Source organism: Danio aesculapii, chromosome 15 (genome assembly GCF_903798145.1).
Source record: "Danio aesculapii chromosome 15, fDanAes4.1, whole genome shotgun sequence".
Classification (NCBI taxonomy): domain Eukaryota; kingdom Metazoa; phylum Chordata; class Actinopteri; order Cypriniformes; family Danionidae; genus Danio; species Danio aesculapii.
In genome coordinates this window covers 5,344,718-5,372,076 of record NC_079449.1, presented here as the reverse complement: position 1 = coordinate 5,372,076, position 27,359 = coordinate 5,344,718, and the positions used below count along the sequence as shown (strand labels likewise).

The window sequence follows — 27,359 nt, the reverse complement described above, 5'->3', positions numbered from 1 at the left end:
TGTGAAACAGCACGAATAAAATATTACAACGTTTCTAATGGACGTAGCTTGTTGTTCGTCTCAAAACCGTTAATTTTTATGGTCTGTCAGTTCATTAATCCCCAGCCGTTTGAACTTGAGTGGTGGCCGTTAAACTGAGGACGCGCGCTTTGTGTTTAAATTCATCAGCAGGTGGGAAAGGCGCGACTCATCTCAGATCTTGGGCTGTTGTGGCGGGAATCATGCTGACTTTGACGTTCACCTGTTGTGTTCTTCTAATCTACCTGCTTTCAAACTCGGTAAAGATGACTGACGAAAATCAGGTAAAACCCAACGTCCTGATTATATGCGTGTGTAAAGTGTGTTGTGAAGTTTTCTGTGAAGATAATTAGAACAAATCTACGGGGGAAATTAAGATTAACAAAAACATTAGCAGTTTGCGAGTAGACAGTTGTGATATCACATTTAAAAATGTATAAGAAACTTGAAGTTGAAAGTTGAAGTCACAGATGAGTTATTTAACTTTAACATAAGCATAAAGCATAAACCTAAATAAAAATGTATTTCTGTTTATTTCATATTTTCCTGTCAAGACATGTACCTGTTGACCTGCAAAAATGCCACCTGCAAATGTGAAATCGGACTATGAAAGCCAGCTCAACAAATCTGAAAAGGAGGTTTTGTAAAAATACAATTTATTTTTTCCCCTTTTGTAATTGCCCCACTGTCAGTGGTTAAAAAATGGCAGTAAATTCAAAATATGCACACCTGTCAGCAAAATGGCACCACATCTCTCATTCATTACTGCTGCAACCACATGAGGCCACTCAGACTGTTTATTTTCATTCGCAGTTATTAAAATTTCTGGACAAGCCTCGTGTTCACAGTGCTGCCTTGTTCTCCAACAGAGACAACTTTGACTTTCTGCGCTCTGGCTGTTTGTTTCTGCACTCTTGGCAAGAACAGTTTTAAGCTCAACTGTGTTCATGTCACTTTCAATGTTTCATTGCTGTAGTGCACAGAAATTGGACTGTGAGGGTGTGGAAAGCTTCCATACTAATTTTTTGGCTATTAGCTTTTCTGTTTATAAAAAAAATTGCATTTAAATTCATTATATGTGCGTATGTGTCAACTTATATTTAAAAAGTGATTTATATACATAAACATTTTAAAGTACACTGTTTAATCCTCTGAGTATTTCAGAAACTGCTGATCTACTGGGATTTTCACGCACAACCATCTCTAGGGTTTACAGAGAATGGTCAGAAAAAGAGAAAATATCCAGTGACCTGCAGTTCTGTGGGCCTAAATGCTTTGTTGATGTCATAGAAGAATGGCCAGACTGGTTCCAGCTGATAGAAAGGCAACAGTAACTCCAATATCCACTTGTTACAACCGAGGTCTGCAGAAGAGCATCTCTGAACACACAACACGTCCAACCTTGAGGCGGATGGGCTACAGCAGCAGAAGACCACACCGGGTGCCACTCCTGTCAGCTAAGAACAGGAACTTGAGGCTACAATTCACACAGGCTCACCAATATTAGACAATAGAAGATTGGAAAAACGTTGCCTGGACTGATGAGTCTCTATTTCAGCTGCATCATTCAGATGGTAGGGTCAGAATTTGGCATCAACAACATGAAAGCATGGATCCATCCTGCCTTGTATCAACGGTTCAGACTGGTGGTGTAATGGTGTGTATGGAACAAGTAAGATGTACCTAATAAAGTGGCCGATAGTGTATATTACTCAACTCAGGGGCGTAGCAACCAGGGGAGACAGGGAGATACGTCCCCTGCACTTTTAGAGACTGACCATTTAGAAACACGTGATTAAGAATGTAAACCTTTGGATTTCATACAGCTGTCCCCCCCACTTTTAAAATGTCCACATTACCCCTGACTCTACTAATACACTATATATATATATATATAAATATATAATTCTGGTTTAGATATTTGTATTGATTTTCAGTTTTTCAAACGGAGAAGACAACAATACAAACCCCTGACCCATACCAATCCAACAGTGGGATAGTGCTCACATTAGCCGAAAATTAACTAATATACAATTGTTTATGTAGGTTCAAATACAAATAGAAAAAAATTATAAAAATAAAAACAATAAAAAAAATATATATATAAAATGTAAAAAAAAAAAATACAAACATAACCATACATACCATATGTACAGCAAAATACCATACCATGTGCACAGCAATTTATTTGAGATTTTACACATAATCAATAAAGGGTTGCCACACCTTAAAAAAAATTCCCTCCGACCCTCTTAATGAAAATCAGATTTTTTCCCAAATAGAGACAAGACACAATTTCTCTAATCCACTGAGCATGAGTGGGAGGACGAGAATCCTTCCCTTTAAGCAAAATAGCCCTACATGCCAATAAAGTCGAAAAAACAATGATTTTACGCTTTGATGAAGGCAACTGTATTTCCCCAAACAGTGCCACCTGTGGATCTCATTCTAGCTTGTGCTGACGAATCACAGATAACGAATCAAATATTAACCGCCAGAAATACTCTAGGTTAGGACAAGTCCAGAGCATGTGAAATAAAGTGCCTTCAGCACAATGACATCTATTGCACAAAGAACTAGTACCAGGAAACGTTTGGGCTAATTTAGTCTTAGTTCTGTGCACTACTTTAAATTGAACGAGAGAGCGCCGGGCACACATTGATGATGTACAGAATATATATATTATTCTGACCTGTACTTAGGCAAGTTTATTTGCAGTATATAGCACATTTCATACGCTATAATAATTCAAAGAGCTTTACATAAACAGAAGGATTAAAATAAGTGCACAGTTAATATAAGAAATAACAAAAAAATGAATGATTAAAAGCATATTTAAAAGGAATACAAGTAAGACTGTATAAGTTCTGTTCTGCTGAACTTATTATTAATTATATATAAGAGAATAAGTGATCTAAATGCTCTTATATTATTTAAAAAAATGTGTGCGTTGAAGTATTAAGGCAAAATATAAAGATGGTAATGACTATAAGAACAAAACAGAGCCTGGAAAGAAACAATTAAATCTCCATATATCAGATTGAGCTTTTTATTGAAATCTACAAACAGCTTGTTATGGAAAACTTGAGCATTTTCTTCTTCTAAAACTGCTGGAGGTTTTAATGGTTTCTCAATAATGACTGAGAGATGGAGATGCTGCCACAAATATCTGGTGTTGCAAACATGTGCAAGTCATTTGGCAAACTCTCACTCTCTCCTTCTCTCTCTTCATTAATGAACACTGCTCTGTTCTTGTCATGGATTCAGTAAACACTGCCACAGATGTTTGCGATATTCGTGTTAATTGACCTCCACAATATTATACAATTTTCCTACACTTTAATGAGAAAAAAACTGTAAAATCTAATTTTGTTACCTGGTTACTGGTATGTTTTGCAGTCCTTGCTGTATATGGCACATTTGCTTTACCAGAATTCCCAGTATGACACTTCACTTGTGTTTTTGATGACACTTTTTTATTAGCTCTGTATATGTTAAGAGTTTAGTGATGCATCCAATGTTGTTAACACTACATTTATTGCACTGCTTTAACATCATGCATATTGTTATGATGGTGTTTATTAGATGTTATGAATGAGCAGCTTTTATATATATATATATATATATATATATATATATATATATATATATATATATATATATATATAATACTGCTACGAGTGTGATATTGCTCATATATATATATATATATATATATATATATATATATATATATATATATATATATATATATATATATATATATATATATATATATATATGAGTAATATCACACTCGTAGCAGTATATCAGCACAGGTGGGAGGAGTGTGCGTTGGCATTGCGTTGGCATGAGAGTGCCTTAGTGTCCAACCAGTGATGATATACAGCCATATCGCACTGCTAAGAGTGTGATATTGCGTTTAAACAACAGTTTGACGGCATAATCGGGTATATAAAAAAAGAAAATCAAACAGAGTCTAAAAACCCTTTTGTGTTAGGAACTACTTTCTTCCACCATTCATTCACATCTGCAGCTGAGGTCAAAACAGCAGAAGCCGTTATTAATTCACCAACGTCACTTTAGAGCTAGTGTTTGAATGATTCTCTAGCTCAGTGTTTCCCAAACCTGTTCCTGAAGGCACACCAACAGTACACATTTTCAACCTCTCCCTAATCAAACACACCTGAATCATCTTATCATAACATCAGAAGAGACTCCAACACCTGAAGTTAATTGGTCAGAAAAGGGAGACATCCAAAATATGTACTGTTGGTGTGCCTCCAGGAACAGGGTTGGGAAACACTGCTCTAGCGTAATGTCTAAAATGATGACAAAACAGGTGATTTTGCTTACAATTTAAGATTATAAGGCTGAACGTGACATGGCAGTATTAAAGTCTACACAATTTCTCTGTAGCAATCAGGATATCACAATAATTAACTCAGAAAAAAGCAGCGCAATCACTACCAGATTGCTGTTGTGTTTGCGATAAGAAAAAATGCTAAACACATGCGGGCATTTCTTCTTTCTTTCTGCCAACACAACACACATTCCTGATATGCGAGTCCCATCTCACACTCAATACACTACAATTATATGGTATAAATACAGCACTACAACATACAATAGAGAGAGATTGACTTAGAATGTCACTTACCTGTTTTATAATGATTTGATCAACTATAGTTAGATATTATACAGTTTTAATCTTCTAAGGGCTTATTATGCAATCCTGTCACCATCTTGACAACGTCAACCGTCTTTAGTCTACTCAGTATGGCCGGCTAATGGCCGCCGACGCGCTGTCTCTCAGAAATTATAAATATTTTAAAATAGACACTAACCTTATAATAGATTCCAACATTAGATGATTACTCTCTCTCTCTCTCTCTCTCTCTCTCTCTCTCTCTCTCTCTCTATATATATATATATATATATATATATATATATATATATATATATATATATATATATATATATATATATAAAATAGCAGCGAAAATAAGTATTGAACACGTCACGTTTTTTCCTGCCAAAATGACCAGCTAAAACCAGCTATGTCCAGCTTAAACCAGGCTGGTCAAGCTGGTTTTAGCTGGTCATTTTCCACCCTGACCAGCTAAGACCAGGCTGGAAATGGCTGGAAACCAGCCTGGAAATGGCCAAAACCCCTCTAAAACCAGGCTGGTCAACCAGCTAAAACCAGCCAACCAGCCTAGGCTGGTTTAAGCTGGTTTTTTTCAGTAGGAAGGGGATTGAAATGACAGCATTTGGATTACTATCCCTTTAACCACCCTAAAGATCAATAAAAAAAAAAAACAAGACTGATGCTATATAACCCTTAAATGGGTCCCCCACGATTAGAAAAGAACCACTTTGCAGTGCTAAAAAGCACTGTTGTGTGTGTGTGTAGATGATAGTACTTTAAAATATTTGTGGGTTTACATTGTAAAAGTTTATGAAACTCAAGTTTACGATGAATGTAAATGTTTTGTACTTTAATATTAAAGTTCAGGCAGCTTCCAGTTATTTCTTTTGTTTATTACTATACATTTCACAGAATTTTCTTACATAGTACATTATATCTCTGCTGTAGTATTTGGGACATTAGAGCATGTACATTTAAGACTATTTAATACTTTTCGTAAATTGAGTGTGATTGGAAATAGGCCTACTGTACCTATTTCCTTCTTCCAATATTTGCCATTTCAGAGTGAGAACACACTGGGTGGGTGCTGACCAAAGTTTTCTCCCTTTTTTGCCTCTGATTAAAGTACATAACTGAAAGCCAATTTCACGGCAGGAGAATATTTGTTCGAGCATTAGGCTAAATCTTTGGGCTATTTAAAATATAAACATCTCTGCTTGCCATCGACGACATAATCTGTCCTCTGGGAGAGTGCTGCGTCATTTACTGCGTTTTTCACCACAGTAACCTGCTGTTCCTTAGCCAGACAAATTTTTTATTTCTATTTAGATATGTTTTTGCACAGACTTGTCTATCACACGGGTGTAAACTAACTCTGTTGTCTTGCTAATCTAATCTTCCAGCAGCTGGTTCTGGAGCAGCAATGGCGGCAGGCGTGTGCAAGTGCGCGGGTCTGCGCTAGAGGGCGCCATCGGGCCGTGTGTGGCAGTAATGGCCGGCTCTATAAATCTCTCTGTTTATTCCAACGAGCGCAGTGTATCAACAGACAGCTGAAGACAGCCAAAATGTCCACATGCACAGGTAAAAACACGACTCCTGCTGCAGATAAACTACATGATTTACAGAATTGGATCCATTTCAGAAAGACAAACACGACCTCAGAGATGTATAACTGTGTGACTGTGTTAAATAAATTGTTATTATGGTCTGCACACTGTTATTTTCACTTTAAAGGCATAGTTCACCCAAAACTGAAAGATCTGTCATCATTAACTCACTCTTTACTGGTCCCAAACCTGTGTAAGTTTCTTCTGTCAAACACTAAGGACATGTTTTTAAGGGTGGGGGGGGGGGGGGGGGGGGGGGGGATTGTTTTGTGTAATACATGCTTCAGTGAATTAAATTTATGTATTTAAATGACATCTAATTTATTAATAAAATGTATTCAGTGTTTTGTGGTATAGGCTATTTAGTGTATTCTGACCTGATAAGCTGTTTCGGCTTACTTTAGGTCAAACCATACAAACTACGCATCTAATTTGACTTTACTTTTAGGCTATATGTAGAAATAAACACCTATTTTATGAGAAAACAGTTATGTGAACACTTACGGTGTCTATCTGTGCTCTATACCTGCTGTTTTCAGACTGTTAAATGACTTTTCTCTGATTGGCATGATTATACATTCACAGTGGTATGAACCGTTATAGGGGTGGTCAAATGTATATCTAATATTTTAATTTTTAACATTATTATTTAAAATATAGATCGGAGTGAACTTTTTCTCAGATTCAAAGGGCCTACCACCTCATAGATCTTGTTTTGATGCCTTTCAGCGGGGATCAAGCCTTAATTAGCAGGGTCAGTCCCCTCCAAACCCCCCTGTAATCCGCACCCTGCCTGTAACCATTTCATAGTATTTGTTTATCTTTCTATGAAAGTCAATGGTTACAGGTTTTCGGTTTTCTTCAAAATATTTCCGTTATTGACATTTAAAAAAATCTATGAAATCAATATATTTCTCTTCAATTGACTTTGTATTTTATATTTTTATGGTACTAAATTATGTTTATGCTGTAGTTATTATCATTTTATGGTGAGTTAACCACTTTTTGAGCATAAAACAAAATTTGAATTATTGTTCATTGTTAATCCCATCTCCTAACCTCTCTTTAATAAACTCAATTAACAAAACAAAGAATAAATGAACACCAAATTAAGTACATACAGTAAGTACATACAGTAAGTACATACTGTAACATCAGAGAATAACTGGATACAGATGGGGAAAATAATAATAATTAAACAAAAAACCTTTTGATAGGCCTTTGATATAGCAAAGAGCTTAGAATGACCAAGAGGCGACACTCAATAGAACGTTCCATTGCAACAGCAGTGCCCAGCAACTGCCCCGGATTCCACCATTTTGGAGTGAAAGCGGTCTGCTGTCCATTGGATCTTATTGCTGTCGCGATGGCAAGCAGCTGCTTTGTTATTTGTTTATTTATTTATTTAAAAAGCTCATTAAAGCTGATATACAACCTGAAAGACGACAACACAACACTTACTATCACATTCGTAAGCACTTTTAGTAGTTTATTTTACAGACTTAAGAATACCCTACAGAAAAAAACAGCTTAAACCAGCCTAGGCTTGTTGGCTGGTTTTAGCTGGTTGACCAGCCTGGTTTTAGAGGGGTTTTGCCCATTTCCAGGCTGGTTTCCAGCCATTTCCAGCCTGGTCTTAGCTGGTCAGGCTGGAAAATGACCAGCTAAAACCAGCTTGACCACCTAGCCAGGCTGGGAGCCCGGCCAAAACCAGCTATGTCCAGTCTAAACCAGGCTGGTCAAGCTGGTTTCAGCTGGATTTAGCTGGTCATTTTCCAGCCTGACTAGCTAAGACTAGGCTGGAAATAGCTGGAAACCAGCCTGGAAATGGCCAAAACCCCTCTAAAACCAGGCTGGTCAACCAGCTAAAACCAGCCAACCAGCCTAGGCTGGTTTAAGCTGGATTTTTCAACAGGGTATGCTGTTGTTCTATTGGAGTGTTCATTCTAAAATGGCCACCGCGCCATCTAGTGGCTGTTTCCCAAATCGCACTAGAGTGTCGCCTGTTGGTATTCTATGCTGTTTGTATATAGTCAAGAAAGTGATCCCAAGTCTTATAAAATGAATCTAGTGAGCCAGAGAGTAAGCCTCTCAGCTTTTCAAGTCTGATATAGTAAAAATGTCCTCTATCCACTTGTCATGTGTAGGGGAGACTAAAATTATGGTAAAAGCAACAACTTTGCTGTCATGGACTGTCAAATTAGGTCTAAGGCAGTGTTGTAGTCTTGGATATACGCATGTATACTCCGTATGCCTACTTTTTTCCACAAGCTGTTTGGGTATTACGACTTCTGAGGATCATTAATTGAGTATACCCTTGGTATAGTCACTTGTTTTGCTGATTAAACTTCTCTAATTTACGTTTATTTGCGTCCCCTTTAACTGTATACCAAATCATTTTTAACTCGCATCTTAATTTGTTGCAATTGGTGCAGTTTTGTTTAATTTGTGCCATTCCCTGCTCCCAACCGCAGCAGCTGTGAGAAAATGTTGAGAGAGTTTTGCGAAGACGACGACAGGTCAACTGAATACTGTCGCTTTAGATCCCTATATTTCTATTCATCTCCCCTAAAACTTTTGTGATTACCTTATGAACTGTACAATAAATGATTGCCTCAGTCCCCTTTAAAGCCAGTCTCCGGGTCTGCTGTGGCACTATTAGCTAAGCATAAATCATTGAACAGGATTAGACTATTAGCATCTCGCTTTAAAGTGAACAAATTTGTTTAAATGTTTTTCCTTTTTAAATGGATTTTTCACCCAAAAAAGGAAAATCGCCTTCATTTACTCAACCTTTACTTGTTCCAAAAGGGTTTGTGTTTTTTTATTCTGTTAAAGCTGTTAACCTATAACCTTTGACCTTCATAGTATTTGTTTTTCCTTCTGTGGAAGTCATTAGTTAGCGGTAACTTATGTTGAATAAATATATACATAGCTAATGAATCAAAGAAACTGACTTTCATCGGATTTAAACTTTTAAAATTGAGCTTGGGTTTTACTCCCCGCGCGAGTTCTGCTTGTTCATCCTCGTCAGTGTTTACATTCCTCCGCTCGCGCACGCAAGCCTGGCGATACAGAAACTAGCTGATCAGATCACGGTGTTAGAGCAACAACACCCGGACTCTGTTTTAATCATTCTCGGGGATTTTAACAAAGCAAAACTGTCCCGTGAACTGCCAAAATATAGACAGCATGTTACATGTCCCACAAGAGACAGAAATATACTGGATCACTGCTATACTACAATAAAGGATGCATACCGCTCCGTCCAACGAGCAGCTTTGGGACACTCTGACCATTGTTTGATTCATTTCATTCCAACCTACAGGCAGAAACTGAAAACAGCCAAACCTGTATTAAGATCTGTGAAAAGATGGACTAACGAAACAGAGCGGGATCTACAAGCCTGTTTTGACCTCACTGACTGGAGTGTTTTTGAAGCTGCTGCAAACGATCTGGATGAGCTCACAGAGACTGTAACATCTTATTTCAGTTTCTGTGAAGATGTGTGCATTCCTACCAGGACTCAACTCACATACAACAATGACAAACCATGGTTCACTGTAAATCTCAGACAGCTACGTCAGGCCAAGGAGGTTGCTTACAGGAATGGGGATAGGGCCTTGTATAAGCAGGCCAAATACACACTGGAAAAGGAGATCAGAGTCGCAAAAAGGAACTATTCTGAGAAACTAAGGAGTCAGTTCTCTTCCAGCGACTCAGCATCTGTGTGGAAAAGTCTGAAAAACATCACAAACTACAAGACACCATCCCCCAGCACTGTAGACAATGAACGACTTGCAAACGACCTGAATGAGTTTTACTGCCGGTTTGAGAAAACCCCCCACACCCACTCTGAACTGCTCTTCACGCCACCATTAACACCTCCACCACCCCCTGCCTCCCCCATACCTGCCCTACAGTTTTAACGAAGATGAGGTTCGCCAGGTCTTCCGGAAACAAGAGGAAAAAAGCACCAGGCCCAGATTTTATAACACCAGCTTGTTTAAAATCCTGTGCTGACCAACTGGCCCCCATCTTCACCCTGATCTTCAACAGATCACTGGAGCTGTGTGAAGCGCCCTCCTGCCTCAAACGCTCTACCATCATCCCCATCCCAAAGAAACCCAAACTTACAGGACTAAATGACTACAGACCGGTGGCACTAACATCTGTGGTCATGAAGTCCTTTGAAAAACTGGTGCTGGCCCACCTGAAGGACATCACTGAACCCTCACTGGACTCTCTTCAGTTTGCCTACAGAGCAAACAGGTCTGTGGATGATGCAGTAAATATGGGACTGCATTATGCTCTGCAACACCTAGACAGACCAGGGACCTATGTGAGGATCTTGTTTGTTGACTTCAGCTCGGCGTTTAACACTATCATCCCAAAACTTCTCCTGCCCAAATTAACTCAGCTCTCTGTGCCCACCTCTGTCTGTCAGTGGATCAACAGCTTCCTAACGGACAGGCAGCAGCTGGTGAAGCTGGGAAAATTCTCATCTAGCATCAGCACAATCAGCACTGGCGCCCCCCAGGGGTGTGTCCTCTCCCCACTGCTCTTCTCCCTGTACACAAATGACTGCACATCAAAAGACTCCTCTGTGAAGCTCTTGAAGTTTGCAGACGACACCACACTTATCGGCCTCATTCAGGACGGTGACGAGTCTGCTTACAGACAGGAGGTTAAGGAGTTGGCTGCCTGGTGTAGCCACAACAACCTGGAGCTCAACACGCTCAAAACAGTGGAGATGATAGTGGACTTCAGGAGAAACCCCCCTGCTCTCCCCCCACTGAGCATCATGGAGAGCATTGTGGCAGCAGTGGAGTCATTCAGGTTCCTGGGCACCACCATCTCTCAGGACCTGAAGTGGGGCACTCACATTGACTCCATTGTCAAAAAAGCTCAACAGAGGCTGTACTTTCTTCGTCAGCTGAGGAAGTTTAACCTCCCAAAGGAGCTGCTGAAACAGTTCTACACCTCCATCATTGAATCAGTCATCTGCACATCAATAACTGTCTGGTTTAGCTCAGCTACTAAATACGATCTCCAAAGACTACGTCAAATAGTTCGGACTGCTGAGCGAATCACTGGTACAACCCTTCCTACTCCCCAAGAACTGTACTTATCCAGAGCGAGCAGAAGGGCTGCCAAAATCACTCTGGACCCCTCACACCCAGCACACTGCCTCTTTGAACTTTTACCTTCTGGTCGACGCTACAGAGCACTGCGCACCAGAACAGCCCGACACAGAAACAGTTTCTTCCCTCAGGCAATCCATCTCATGAACACTTGATGATTATAATTGTGAAACCAACATCACTACTGCTATACACTTTTATACACATATACACTTATTTAACAACACACTTTACATGCCAATTTGCACATAACAGCTGCACATATAACGTTGTATATAGTAATAAACACGTACATACACTTGTCAATCTGTATATTTGCATTCACTACTTCTATTTTTTAAAATATATTTATTATCTGTTTTTTGTCCTGTCTCTGTAATCCTGTTGCACTGTAGAAGCTCTGTCACCAAAACAAATTCCTAGTATGTGTGAACATACCTGGCAATAAAGCTCTTTCTAATAGTACAGCACCTTTTTTTAGGACTACACCACTGGTCTAAGGGATACTTTAAAGTGGGCTAGGAAAGGATCATTGATTTGGAGGGCTTTATTAAATGTATTAAAAACACCTGACCTAAAGGTGGCCAGCTGTGGGCATGTCCAAAACATAAGCAGATGGTCAGCAAGTGAGTGTTTGCAACTCTTACAAGCAAAGCTCCTTTCTGGAAAGAAATGAGCGTTAGATAAGTGAGCTCTAAATAATATCTTACACTGCATTAAACCATGCCTATCACATAATGAAGAGGAATGCACAAGTGGATGTTTTAAGAAAAAGTCTCTCAGTAAGATTTGAGGCATGGTTAAATATGTCAGCTTGACCAAATCAATCGTTTCCTATGACTGTGAACAATACAGATGTGACTGTGTTGCTGAGTTGATTAGCCGTTTCTAACAATCAACTATTTTTAACTGTGTGTGTGTTTTTAAAAGCTTTTGCCAACTTTCATATCACTCTGATCAATTAAAAAAAATAAAAATAGTTACGCCCCGTGTGGCTCGGAGGATGAAAAGGGCTTAACCTAAGGACAACCCAATCTTTTGAGAATTCCCCTGAGAAGGTAGCTGCTATGAATCGACACAGACAATGTGGCAAAAAAAAGTGGTTCATTTTATTACAATAAAGAAAAATATTTAAATCACCCAAAATGTATTTACAAATGTGTACAATAAATGCAAAATGAAGTAAACAAAAAAACCTGATAGAGGGAAGGAAAATAAGCGGTGCCAAATCAAAGAAAATAACAAAACACCCGCTAACTAATCCCTCCCCCCACCTCTAAATAACTAAAGAGAAATATGTAAATAGGAAAAAAAAAAAAAACATCTTCGGCGTCACATGCCTCTTAATCAACTGCACTCACTGGAACAGACATACACAAAATAGCACCCGCTTCTAACCTAGTGGATTAACAGAATCAACTACATGTGTGTAAAAATGTAAGTCACGTGACATACTTCACTTTCACTTCCCTTTTAGTACATTTTAAGCAAGTTTAGGATGAGATGTTCTAAACAGATGTACAACTCACAAAAAAAAACCTGTAAAACGAACCAGAGAGGCACAAAATGTCACACAAACAAGCACAGCAGCAACAAGAATCCCCCTCTAACCTGGCTGGAGTCTTCACTGGAGAAGTGCTTAAATCACCCAAATCTTCTTCGGATTGGTCCACTCGGGAGAACTCAGGCAACCAATCGGAACACCTAGATTTCAGAAGAACAGCAGACAGCAAATAAAAACAGAAAGGGGAGGAGAGAACAACAGAGCAACACCCCCAGGAATGTAACAATAATAAAGAGCATTAATTGTAGGGCTCGATGTGTTTGTTTTATGAATAGTTTGTAGTTATCTTAATGAACTTAATGAACTTCATAAAAGTAAATCACTGAAAAAATCTGACAAAACAAAGCCTTGTTTGCAGAAATCATGTGGTGAATTTGAGAAACCTGAAGCTTGATGTTGTGAATTGTCATCTTTAATGTGTGTTATTGTGTTCCAGCTGATGCGCTGAAGTCTAAATGTCAGCTGGCTCGATCTCAAGCTCTCCACGCCAGTGCTCGCTCTGATCCTTTCGATATCTTTATCCCAGAATGCAAAGCTGATGGAACTTACAAAGAGGTAATGTGAGGCCAATGGAACAGTTTTCATTGTTTCAATGAATAGAGCAGTAAAGATATTGCGAGATCTGCTCGAGAGATCTGCTGTCAATAGTTGGAGACGAGCAAAATATTTGAATGGTCTTGCATGTATTTAGGCCTTTTTCACACCTGTCAACATTGGGATGTGAAAATAAGGGATATGCCACATAATAAGGGATATGAATCTCTTATTTATTTGGATTTTTTTCTTTTCATTACATTAAATAACAGGTGCCACTTTAAAAATGCACACATCTAACAGTATAATGAAAGCTTTCGATTGCTTTCCTACCTTTTAAGCTCATTTAGGACGAAATTAGTTGTGTTTGAAAAAAACCTATCAAGATTGACATCTTTAGATATTATTATTATTAATTATGAGTATATTTCTGTTCAAACACGCACCCAAAACCCAGACTTTCACTCCGCTTCAAATCATGTGAACAGAATCTGTTTGGGAAGCAGCGTCTATTTATCACTATGGAGCACGTCAGCTGACAGTCACGCACCGCTATATGACTGTTTTGAGTATTGCATATGAAGGGGAGACAGCACCTGTAATGAAAAGGAAAGGGAATCCCACCATAAACAAAGCGAAAGCACAGAACAGACTCACATTTAAGAGCAAGGGGCGGCCCCTGGTGGTTCGGCGGTATGGGTTGCGTATAGGGAGGCTCGGCTCTTTAATGTTCACTTCAGAGAAAGACTGAAAATACAGGAAAATACTTTTACAGGATGATAGCAGGATACAACTGTAAAATACGGGAGAATCCCGGTAAAAACGGGAGGGTTGACAGGTATGGCCTTTTTACATATAACAACTGAAAGTCCTGTTTTGACAATATTGCAAGTTCACCAAAAGCTGGCTGGAATTATTAGATAACTTTTTTAACATGAATATTTAATAATATAACTTCTTGTAATACACTCGTTGCTATAAGAAGTAGTTTATAGACCTATTTCCTTTTAGTAAACAAGTATTAGATTTATAGATGTGCATTTTAAGCTTCATTCTGCTTCATTCTGCTTTGGCGACCCCTGATAAATAAGGCACTAAGCTGAAGTAAAATGAATGAATGAATTAATTTCTGTAAAGCTGCTTCTGGCCATGACATGTTCACATCTACATTTTTTTAAGACACATGTTTAATAAATGTCTCAATAAATAGGCCAGACATTTCTGACTTCCCCCACCGAGAGGCTCGGGAAATGTTCTTCCAGAAGCCCATAAAGATACATTGCAGTGACAAAAGCTGCACAGTTTGTGAATAAAAAAGATATGAAATAAATGTTCATTTATGATTTACAAATGGTTGTACAGTTCAAATAGTTGTTCAGTTATTTACTGCTGTCATGATAAGACCATGACTCCTTGTGTCAGTGTGAGTCTGAACAGCCATGCTGCGTTGTGCTGCGTCATGCTGTCACGCCACAGTTTCACTCCAAAAACTGTAAACCCAGGGGAAACACAGTAGTTTTAAAAAAAAAAATTAACTAATATTTTTATTTAATTCAAGTTTATTTGTATAGCGCTTATTACTATACATATTGTTTCAAAGAAGCTTTACAAAAGGTGCACATTATTGCATTACAATCAGATTATGTTAAAGTTACAATCAAATATAAGTTATATATAGACTTCATTAACCTGCAATTTTTTTACATATAGGTGATGTGTATGTGGACATGTTTAATTAAGTGTATTGTATTAAGTGAACGTGTTGTCCTCCAACTCCTCGATGGTTGGCATCATCTCTTCACAGGTCTTGGAATTTCATCAATGCCACTACACAATCTGTAGAGGCCCCGGGATGAGTATCCCCAGGTGGAAATAGAGAACAAAGAAAATAAGAAGCGTAGCTGCTGTTCATAGTATATTTGAACACGATATTAAATGTCAATGTGAAAATGAAGTGCTATAAATTAAAATAGGTTATATAACCAACATAGAAACAAGCAAATAAAACCTGTAAGTATTTCTAACAAAATGCCTGGTGCATTAAGACAGGAGGAGTGCGTGCTACAGGTGGTTGTCAAGCTCACTTACTTCCATGGAGCACATTCATGCATCATACCATTATGCGATGCATTGAGTGTATGCTTTACTAAGAAGATAGGTCTAGTTTTGAACTGAGGAAGTGTGTCTGAGCCTTGGACATTATCAGGAAGGCTATTCCAGAGTTTAGGAGCCATAAATGAGAATGCTTGACCTCCTTTTGTAGACTTTGCTATTCCGGGTACTACCAGAAGCCCTGAGTTTTGAGATCTTAAATAGCGAGTTGGATTGTAGCGAGACATGAGGTTGGTTAGATAAACAGGAGCCAGATTGTTTAAAGCTTCTTTAAAGGGAAGAAGCAATATTTTATAATCAATACAGAGCTTTAACAGGCAGCCAGTGTAAGGAGGATAAAATAAGGGGTTATGTGGTCATATTTTATAGATCTGGTAGAAATTTTGCACCAACTGATGTTTATTAATAGAGGATGCTGGGCAACCAGCGAACAGAGCATTACAGTAATCCAGCCTAGAGGTCATAAAAGCATGAACTAGCTTTTTTGCATCTGAGAAATATAGCATGCTTTGTAGCTTAGCGATATTTCTCAGATGAAAAAAGGCGTTTTTGTGACTTGCCAAAACATTATTCCAGCCAGCCAGATAGATAGATAGATAGATAGATAGATAGATAGATAGATAGATAGATAGATAGATAGATAGATAGATAGATAGATAGATAGATAGATAGATAGATAGATAGATAGATAGATAAGCTATCAAGCGCACATACATATTGTTTTTGTATAATATCTGTCTGGTTCACACAGGAGTGACAGTACCTCCATTTTGGCTGCTTATCCTGTTAAACGCTGCTCCTCCTGGAAATGGCTCAGACAGGCGATCTGCAGGTGAGAAACAGACCATCAGAGCCTCATCTGAGTGTCTGAACGCTGAATCTGCTCTGTTCGCTCCTCAGACTCTCTGATGACCTGCCAAAATGAGAGAATCTCTCTACTCAAAGCTGCCGTTCAGGCCTCAGAGGAGCGCTTTATCCCAGAATGCACTGCAGATGGGAGCTACAGAGTGGTGCAGTGTCACAGCGGGACCGGATACTGCTGGTGCGTGAGACCGGATTCAGGACGACCCATACCGGGCACTGCTGACAGGTATTTTAAAGGGGGCCTATTATGCAAAAATCACTTTTATAAGGGGTTTAAGCAGAGTTGTGTGGCATCAGTGTGTGAATATAACCAGCATCTATTGAAAAAAGTATTCATTTAATTTTTTATAGTCACACTTGATATAACAGTCTGCAGAAACTCTTTGATTGACATTCTCCCTTTGTACGTGTCATCAGAGGGGGAAAGCCCCGCCCACTAGTGACAATCTCTTCCTTATTAGCATATGACGTCAGTCTTGTTCTTGAATCTGCCACTATGCTGACACATAGGCATTTGTAGCTCCGCTTTGGATTTGAATTTAAAGCGACAGTCACCAAAATATCACAATTCTGATCAAAGCCTAAAAGGGTCAGTTTCAGAGAGTTATAAAACATTATTTGTGTCATATTTTGAGCTGAAACTTCGATTATGAAAATCATCAATCAAAATTAAATGATTGCATCATATCCCGTCCCGTTTCCAGCAGGCTGCATTCGTTTCTCCACTAAGCTCAGTTTCACATGGAAATCAGTGAAATCGTGTAATGTGATATTTGCATCATATGATGCTTTTAAACAGGAGCTTGTGCTGTTCACTGCATGCACTCACCCTCAGAGATAGAAGAAAACACACGTCAAATCATCTTTTAGCTCAATATGTGTGCATAAATAGTCAAAATCTGAATCTATCTCGAAGAAATGTATTTATTTTTATTTTCAGTCATTTACATTCTGAAAAAGTGGGTGGTAGTAAAAAATTTTTCCCTTATAATTATTATTATTTTTTACCTTTAATGGATAGAATAGTGCAGAGAATTAACAGGAAATAGTTGGGAGCAGAGAGAGGGGAAGGGTCGGCAAAGAACCTCGAGCCAGGAATCAAGCTCTGGTCGCCGTGAGCACCGTGGTGCTATATGTTGGCACACTTAACCACTAGGCTATTGGCGCCGACTATACCAGTGATTTTGAACCTTGTGGGTACATTTGTTGGTCCCCTTGAGGAAAACGGCTAATAAATAATCCAGAATTAAGCATTTTGTAAATGTCAAAAATGGAGAGTCCCCATAAAACATAAAAACCCAATGTGTGTTTGTACTTTGTATTCCTTAGTAAAGCAATGCCAGTGCATTTTGACCTTGTGAGAACATTTTTTGTCCCCTATGAGGAAAACGACTCCCAAATCACACAGAAAGAAATGTATTTTGAAAATGTTAAATGCAGATTGTTTCCTGTGCGGGTTGGTTGGGGTTAAAGTCAGGGTAGGTGGAGAAAATATACACTCTGTACAGTAAAAATCATAAAAATTATTATGTCTATGGGTGTGTGTGTGAGTGTTTAAGTGAGTGTAGTCACTAAATGATTCTTTCAAATCTATGGGTATCACGAGCCTGACTGCAGCTCTCAGAAAACACAGAAGATCATCCTCAACAGCAGCCACACAGAAACACCTCTGTCAGGTCACACGTTTCTGTTTGACTCTCCAAAAAACATTCAGACGTTTTTATAGATTTCTGAGGCTCAACAAAGCTACGTTCAATTTATTATATTTAAAAACTGGAGACTCACTCTGATCAGATCTTTTTAAACAGCGATTTATTAACCAAAGACTAATTTTTAACAGATCATTAGAATCAGTACCTGGAGACTTGCTCTGACCAGATAATTTGAATCAGTGAATCAATAATTGGAGACTCAATCTGACTAGATGATTTTGAATCAGTGCATTTGTACCTGGATTTCGATCTGACTGGATCATTTGAATCAGTGAATCGGTAATAGGAGACTCATCCTGACTCAATCAACGGAATCAGTGAATCATTAACTGGAGACTGACTCTGACTTGAACATTTGAATCACTAAATCATTAACCGGAGACTCACTTTGACCAGATCACTTGAATCAGTGAATCATTAACCAAAGACTTGCTCTGACCGGGTCATTTGAATCACTGAATCAATAAATGGTGACTCGATCATTATTAACTACTTGAGACTTGCTCTGACCAGATCAATTGAATCAATAAATTGTTAACTGAAGACTCACAGACCTAGGGCCTCATGTATCAATGCTGCGTACGCACAGAAACTTTCTCGCATAAACCAACCAGAGGCCGCTGTCGAACGAACGTCTGTCTGTCTGTCTGTCCGACTAGCTGAATGATTGACTCGGTGACCGGCCAATCGGCCGGCCGACCCACCCTCCTCCTTCCCTGAACCCAACCAATTTTACCGATTGACCCGCCCGCCCTAAACCCAACCAACGATTTACAAAAGCCGTCCAGAAAAAGAAAAGCCCTCGTCTGATTTTTTTACCACGTTTTCAGATTTTACCACATTCTCACCCTGTTATGAACTTCTTCACTTTATTTCTTGGATTCTGTTTTAGTCTTACCTGATTTCTGGAACCGCTCTTCCCCGGACTTGAACCCTGTTGTCGTTGTCAGCTCCTCTCTGCGTCTCAAGTCCGCCAACGTACAGGACGAGCTAACCGGACAAACTGGTTGCGACGGGAAATCCCTCCACACGAAGGTAAGCATTCAGCCGGCAAGCGCTAAAAGGAACGGCGTCATACCGCCCTGCAGCGTTCGCTTAAAAAATGAAATGCAGCCATACGTACCTACGGCTACATAACTAGCGGTCTCCAGAAACGTCCTCGGGACTACGTTTTCAGAATGAGCCTGGGTTGAAGATTGCAATACCATGCAGTTGACCAGCCAAACATTAAAGCGCAATTTTCTGCGATTGCCGGATTTCCCAATGTAATCAGAGTGATCGACTGCATGCACATTGCTATAAAGGCACCATCTGAAGACGAATTTGCATACGTGAATCTGAAACATTTCCATTCATTAAATGTGCAAATAATATGTGATGCTCAAATGCGTTTAACAAGGTGGTCTTGGTCAACCCATGATTAATTCATCCCCACAAACGGCATAGTTATGATAAGGCTCCTAGGTGTCAGACACTCGGTCAGTTGTAAAGCGGGCGATTGGGCAGCTGAAATGCCGGTGGTGCTGCCTTGATAAGAGCAGAGGGGTGCTGCTATACCGCCCTAACAAAGTGTTCCTCTAATACAGGGGTCGGGAACCTTTTTTCAGCAAAGAGACATTTTAGATTTTTTGGGGGCAAATAATTTTTTCTAAAAAGCGTAATAAGGTGTATAAAGCAAATATAAAGCATCACATGTTGGTCAAGTCCATAAATGAAGAAAGGACAATTTATAGAATTTTTCTCTTTCGCAAACCCACTCATAAACCTTTGAGTTTATGTGCATGAGGTGACCATAAAAATGTAAGTTGCTTACCCTTTATTGGTGTCACGATTCAAGTTAATCCACAGCACCGCTTTTATTGTGACCTTCTTATTGTGAGTTCTTATTAATTTTGCTGTAAAAATACATTAAAAATGGAATTAAAGTTGTATTTTCGACAGGAAATAGAGACATAGAGAGGATTTTTAGAGACAGTTATAAAAAATTATTGAAGAGAGAAAGCTGGAGGGCCACATATTTTTGGTATAATACACCTGTGTCTCCCACAGACACGGATACTACTCCTGACAGTAAAGTGTCACCCACATTTTAGGCAACTCTCTCCTCAAAGGGTGATAGTTCCCTGTTCCCCCGCCTGTTCGGTCCACACTTTGACAGTGCGCCGCTGTTCTCCTCTTAACCTGCACCTTTACATCAGACCATTTCTTTTTTAATTCACTCACAGTACAATGTTCAGACTCCAGCTGTGTTAACCGCGTCAGCTAAACTCTCCCACTCTATTTTTTTTATTGTTATTAATTCCGGAGGACAAACTTGCAAATAACACAGTTTTTCTCTGGTCTACTTCCAATAGGAGCACCTCCAATTCTCATTCTGTGAAGTTTCTCTTCTTGCTTGCTTTTGCCATTGCTTTTTTCGTTTGGTTCTGCCAAAGTAGAGTCATTACCATATTCATACGGCGGTGGAGGCAGGGAGGGGTTTTGCACTCAGTTTCACGTTAATTCGGATGTACAAAGAGAATATGCGTGGGATTCCGCGTACATTTACAGCTTTGTCCGTACGTTTGTCCGTATGTTTTAGTATGAATTCAACACAAGTCTTTGTACATGAGGCCCCAGATCGTTTGAAACACTGAATCATTAACCACAAGAGATCAATTCTGACCAGATCATTTGAACAAGTGAATCATTAACTGGAGACTCACTCTGACTGGATCATTTGAATCACTAAATCATTACTCTGAAACTTCTTCTGACCAGATCATCTGAACATGTGAATCATTATCTGAAGACTCACTCTGACCGGATCATTTGAATCACACAATCATTACTCTTAAACTCACTCTGACCAGATCATTTTGCATCATTGAACCATTACTCTGACTCTTATACTGACCAGATCATTTGAACAAGTCAATTGTTAACTGGAGACTCACCCTGACCGAATCATTTTTGTATCATTGAATCATTACTCTGACTCTTATACTCACCAGATCATTTGAACACAGGTGAATCATTCACTGGAGACTCATTCTCACCAGATCATCTGAATTACTGAACAAATCATTCATTAACTGGACATTCACTTTGGCCAGATGCTTTGAATCACTGAATTATTAACCACTAGTGACTCGCTTTGACTGGATCAATTGAATCAGTGAATCAGTAACTGGAAACTCAATCAGAACAGATCATGTGAACCAAATTGTTTACTGGAGACTCTCTCTGACTGGATCATTTCAATCACTGAATCATTACTCTGAATCTCATTCTGACCATATCATTTGAACACAAGTGAATCATTCACTGGAGAATCACTCTGACCAGATTATCTGAATTAACTGAATCATTACTCTAAAACTCATTCTCACTAGATCCTTTGAACAAGTGAATCATTAACTGAACTCACTCTGACCAGATCATTTGAATCACTGAATCATTAATCTGAAACTCATTCTGATGAAATCCATTGAACAAGTGAATCACTAACTGGAGACTCACTCTGACCAGACTATTTGATTCAGTGAATCGTTTGCTGTATACTCCCTATGATCATTTGAACCAGTGAAGTAAAAATCTAAAACTCACTGATTTCTGAATGGTCAATGGTCCTGAAAATTCAGCTTTGATTCACAAAAATAAATTACATTTTAAAAAGTATTAAAATAGAAACAGCTTCTTTACATTACCAAAATATTTAATCTTTTTACTGTATGGGACTCAGTCATACAGCCTTGGTGACTTCTTTTAAAAACATCTCTAAATGATTCCCTGTCCCCTGCTGGTATACACTAATTTCAGATGTTCTTTATGATTTGTGTCTGTGTGTATGCAGGTTGTCCCAGTGTTCGTAAGGCAGACATCCTGAAGAGATTATTAGATGAATTGCAGCAGGAAGTTGAAAACGGTGCTCAATCTTCTTCTTACAGGTTACAGAGACACACATTGATTGCATGCAGCGGATATTACTGTCATTAGACTAAATGTCAAGCAGATATTGAATCATCTGAGCAAACGGTCAGACTGTGATACCTGCACAACATTGATCTGCTCTCAGCCTTCTCAACGTTTATTCACGGGAGAAATAACAGTGGGTCAGGGTTAAACGATGCTGAATAAAAGATGTTTTATGATGTGTGTGTGTGTGTCATAACATGCACTAAACGTATTTTTAAAGCTATAAAGCACAGGTGTCAAACTCAATTCCTGGAGGGCCGCAGCTCTGCACAGTTTAGTTCCAACCCTAATGAAACACACCTGATCCTACTAATTAAGTCCTTCAGGCTTGATTGAAACCTACAGGTATTGCCGCGGTCGCATTAGAGTTTGAGCATACAAAATTCTGTTGTATGGCGCTGCGAAAAGGGGCGGGATTAAACAAGATGATTAGACATTTAAAAAAGCAAGTGATTGGTCCATATTTAAAATTTCTGTACAGAGAGGTCCTGTTTTTGTCTTCGATTGGTCTCATGCAGCCACGTGATGCGATTTCACTGGTCAGAGTTCACTAAGCTTCAACTTTTCAACGCATCGAACTGCGAAACTTGTTGCACGAGCTTGTGTTTCCAGTCTGACAAATTCACGTGTGTATGAATAGAAGTCTATGGGCCGAAAAGTCCAGTGGGACCACGGCTTAAGTGTGTTGGATCTAAACTGTGCATGGCTGTGGCTCACCAGGAATTGAGTTTGACACCCCTGCTATAAACAGTGTTGGGGGGAGGGGGGGGGGTTACGCATTTCAAGTAAAGCGAGTTATGTAATAATATTTCTTTTTATTACTTAAGTAACAAGTAAAGTTACTCATTACTTAAAGTAATAACATTTGAGTTACTTTTTAAAAATGTAATGCAAGTTACTTTTTAATTTAAGGTATAAGGTCTAATAAATAAACTCATGGGTGTTTAAAGCTAAACTTTACAGACACATTCTGAAGACACAAAGGGCTTATCTTAAAGCTTAATAAAGGGGTCAAATAGGTGCCCTTTAAAATGGCATAAAATTTCAAATGCATGAATATGATCTTTGTTTTGTCATTAATAACATGATCTTTATAGCTTTTATAATACATTTTGAATGCATTTCTTTTTGCAGTGGTTAAAGTATTCCGTGCCAGATCTCCGGTTATATTAGAGCTTGCACATGCGGCTTAATTAGAGATGCTCAAAATAACAGATTAACCGTTAACCGAAAAAGTGCATTTGTAACCGATTAATGGTATCAGTTAAATAATTTACAAATATAATTTTATGTATTTTTAAAGTTTGGCTGCATAAGGGGACGATCACAGTGAATGCGGTTTTTGTGCTGAGAGGGGCATCTTTTGAATGGTTTACTAACGGCCGCGAGTTTTACGAGCTGCTAATGCGCCCTGGGCACCTCACGTTCTGCCGTTGCACGCTGTGTGCTCAAACAGAAAAAGCATGTTATGTCAGTCGCGTCTATTTCATTCTTCAATCAAATGAAAGCACTGCAGGGTTTCTGTTGAGGCGACTGCGGCGAACTTTTAATGATGGAGGAGAGAGACTCATGGTCGCTGTTTCAAGTTATCCAGACCTGTATTACTTTACAGATCTTGAATATCACAATATTATTAAAATTACAATTATAACATCGACAGCAACACCAAAGAAGCAAAATGAAAGAAGGATATTTCTGGTCACAGTTTGACAGATGAGTTGACATAAACCAGCACTGATGCTGATGGCCTCTGTGCTGCCTGGAGCCGCGTCATAAGGCTATTGATGATTTATGTTGAACCAACAAACCCACCTTTTTCCATTTGGAAAATTAGAGTTATTAATAGTTCTTATATAATATCAGTTTTAAAAATAGCCTAGATAAACTACGAATCAAACAAATCCAAAGATTTTCTTGATTTTTGTACAATGATAACTCCGCACCAAACTGAGGCTTTCATTTTACAGCTTATAAAACAAATTAAACTTGCAAATTAATGCAATATCATATGTAAATAAACAACACAATTGTTATACAAAAAAAGTCAACACATGAGCCTTGAAGTTCATTGTCATTTTCTTTCATCACACGCAGCGCGCGCACACATGCTGTACCAGCTCCATCTTCTGATCCAAATGTCTTAAAAAGAAAGAGTTTGCAGGACTTTGCTCACAACCCAGAAAAAAATCAAAAAATAAATGATAATGGCCTTATTTCACTTCTAATCTTCAGTTTAGCAGTTCAGTTCTTTAGCACTTTGAGCACTTGCTATTGTTTAGAAGAAAACACTTTATTTGACATAGTACTTTTAAATAAATGGTGCTAAGCATAATCATTGAAGAGTCCATCTCAGTCTCAGTTTACCAGTTTTTTTAAGCTCTTGTTACTTTATTTTTGTTGTTATCGTCATTATTTGAAGTAAGTGCTTCTGTGCAGTTTCTTACCATGAAAAAAAATGTCATGGTTCAGGATTTTTTTTTACTTTAACCCCTGAAATTGTTGTTTGAAGCATGTTGATGCACAGCAATAAAGTGTGTTTATTAAAGAGCCCATATTATGGGTTTTTGAAAATGCCCTTCCATGTAGTGTGTAACACAGCTCTAAGTGAAGTGAAATATCCAGCTAAGGCTTAAATCTGTAAGTGTACAGTGTTTAAAACTATTGATTCATCTATAAAAGAGTCGACTCATAGTGCTTCAAACGAGTCGCCTTGATAACGAGTCATTAGGTGTTTCGCGATGACGCAGCCACGAAACACAAGCCTCGCCAGTAGTTACGCGCACAAACCAGGGAGATTTGAAACCTGCGGCCCCGCCCACTAACACAGAAAAAACACTAGACACACACACACAGACGGTCGAATGAAGTCCCGCTGTGCTCAGATGGATAATATTGACAGTCTCTACCCAAAGATGAGTTGTTAACCTGGTACAGTACACGCGGTTACTCTTTATATTCTCTTATCACATGTAAGCCACGTTAAAAACGCGACGCGTGCCGCTTTGTTTACGGATTTAACGTTAAAGGCTTTTGTGAGCTCGCGTTCCACTGCCGTTTGTCGTTGCTATGGCGATCGATCGTAAGCTAGGAGACAGGAGACTCGTGTCACTTTCCCTAGTTCTTCTGAGGAGCGTTGTGTGTGTGTGTGTGTGTGTGTGTGTGTGTGTGTGTGTGTGTGTGTGTGTGAGAGAGAGAGAGAGAGAGAGAGAGAGAGAGAGAGAGAGAGACTCGCGTCGCTTTCCCTAGTTCTTCTGAGGAGCGTTGTGTGTGTGTGAGAGAGAGAGAGAGAGAGACTCGCGTCGCTTTCCCTAGTTTTTCTGAGGAGCGTTGTGTGTGTGTGTGTGTGTGAGAGAGAGAGAGAGAGAGAGAGAGAGAGAGAGAGACTCGCGTCGCTTTCCCTAGTTCTTCTGAGGAGCGTTGTGTGTGTGTGAGAGAGAGAGAGAGGGAGAGGGAGAGAGAGAGACTCGCGTCGATCTCCCCAGTTCTTCTGAGGAGGGTTGTGTGTGTGTGTGTGTGAAAAAAGCCTTACACTATGAAGCGCGTGTGCACTGTGACTACTTTTATATAGTTGATTACCAGCTGGGCATTTCACTCTGTCTCGTGCTGAAGCCTGTCATTGTCGACCAATCGCAGCAGGCTGTCATCGGTCCAATCAGCGCAGATTAGCTTCGCGCTGAGGAGGGGGTTGGGAACAAATGAATCGCTGAACGATTCATATGGGAGTCGTTGGGATAATTAGGTAAAAATAAATGCAGATTATAAGGACATCAAAGTGTTTTATGACCTTGCATGCATATTAGACTGTTGTTGGAGACCCTTACAACCTAAATATGACCCTATTTCATGTATAATATGGGCTCTTTAAAGTTTGTTGTGTTTCAGGACTCCTGGCGTCTCCTCTTCTCTTCAGACTCTCCATCAGTATTTCTCTGGTCTGGATGCAGATGCTGATGGTTTTTTAAGTGAGCGTGAGTCTCGTCCTCTCCGTCTTCTGATCCGCAGAGCTCTTCATCCTCGCCGTTGTGCTAAAAAACTCCTGCAGTCCTGCGAGCGAACCACAGAGCGCGGCTTCAGCCCTCAACAACTCACTGCCTGTCTTGGCTTCTAAACATAAACATTGTTGAAGAAGAAGAGGTCTCAGTGGAATGATCTGAGGCTTGGGTTTGACCTTCATCTGTGCGACTGCAGCGCTCCATCACTTTCTGAATCCGTGTTTCAGCTCTCGCCGCTCTGACCTTTTCACTCATGCAAGTCCAAACACTGCGCCTTTCACATACACCACCTTTTTATCGGCTTTGTAAAAATAACCACCGTGCTGTCGGCTGGAGTGTTGAGTGTGTGTGTCGAATGAGTTTAGACATGGTACACTTAATAAAAATCAATGGTAAAATTTGATATTATTATGACACATTTCCATGATGTTATTTCCACTTCATTTAAGCAACTGAAGGCATATTACAGAAACTTCTTGCGGTCTTATCTTAAGGTAAGAATGAAACTCTTCTTATTTTTATATGTAAATAGTAGTGCTTGTTATAAATTATGTATAATCTGAGATGATAATAATCTGGACTTCGTTATTTTGTAAAAATTTATTTTGCCCACATTATTATTTTATGTAGCCATAACCTTAATTATAAACTTAACCTTTACTCTCCCCTCGAAATGACTTTTCTACACTTTTGGTTACATGGGATGCCTTAAGGGTGGGACTATCAGTTCTTTAGGGTGGATCTGTCATTCATTTAGGGGAGGACTATCAGTCATTTAGGGCAAAGCTATCAATTATTTAGGGCGGAGCTATCAGTCATTTGGTGCGGAACCTTCAGTATTTTAGAGCAGGGTTATCAGTTATTTAAGGCAGGGACAACAGTAATTTAAGGCGGGGCTATCAGTCATTTAAGGCGGGGTTATCAGTCTTTTAAGGCAGGGCTATCAGTCATTTAAGGCAGGGCTATCAGTCATTTAAGGCAGGGCTATCAGTCATATAAGGCGGGGTTATCAGTCTTTTAAGGCAGGGCTATCAGTCATTTAAGGCAGGGCTATCAGTTATTTAAGGCGGGATTATCAGTCATTTAAGGCAGGGCTATCAGTCATTTAAAGAGTGGCTATCAGTCATTTAAGGTGGAGCTATCAGTCATTTAGGGCAGGGCTATCAGTTATTTAAGGCGGGGTTATCAGTCATTTAGGGCGGGG

At 39.2% G+C, this 27,359-nt stretch overlaps 1 protein-coding gene across 1 annotated transcript; it reads left to right on the top strand.

The window, feature by feature from the left end:
- The first annotated feature begins 221 nt into the window (after positions 1–221).
- On the top strand, positions 222–26,436 carry LOC130242032 (SPARC-related modular calcium-binding protein 2-like). Its single transcript, XM_056474051.1, has 8 exons — positions 222–302; positions 6,073–6,250; positions 13,421–13,539; positions 14,941–15,010; positions 15,273–15,374; positions 16,382–16,462; positions 16,531–16,720; positions 26,046–26,436. The coding sequence occupies exons 1-8, from the start codon at positions 222–224 to the stop codon at positions 26,269–26,271; spliced, it is 1,047 nt and encodes a 348-aa protein (XP_056330026.1). The 3' UTR covers positions 26,272–26,436.
- The last annotated feature ends 923 nt before the right edge of the window (positions 26,437–27,359 follow it).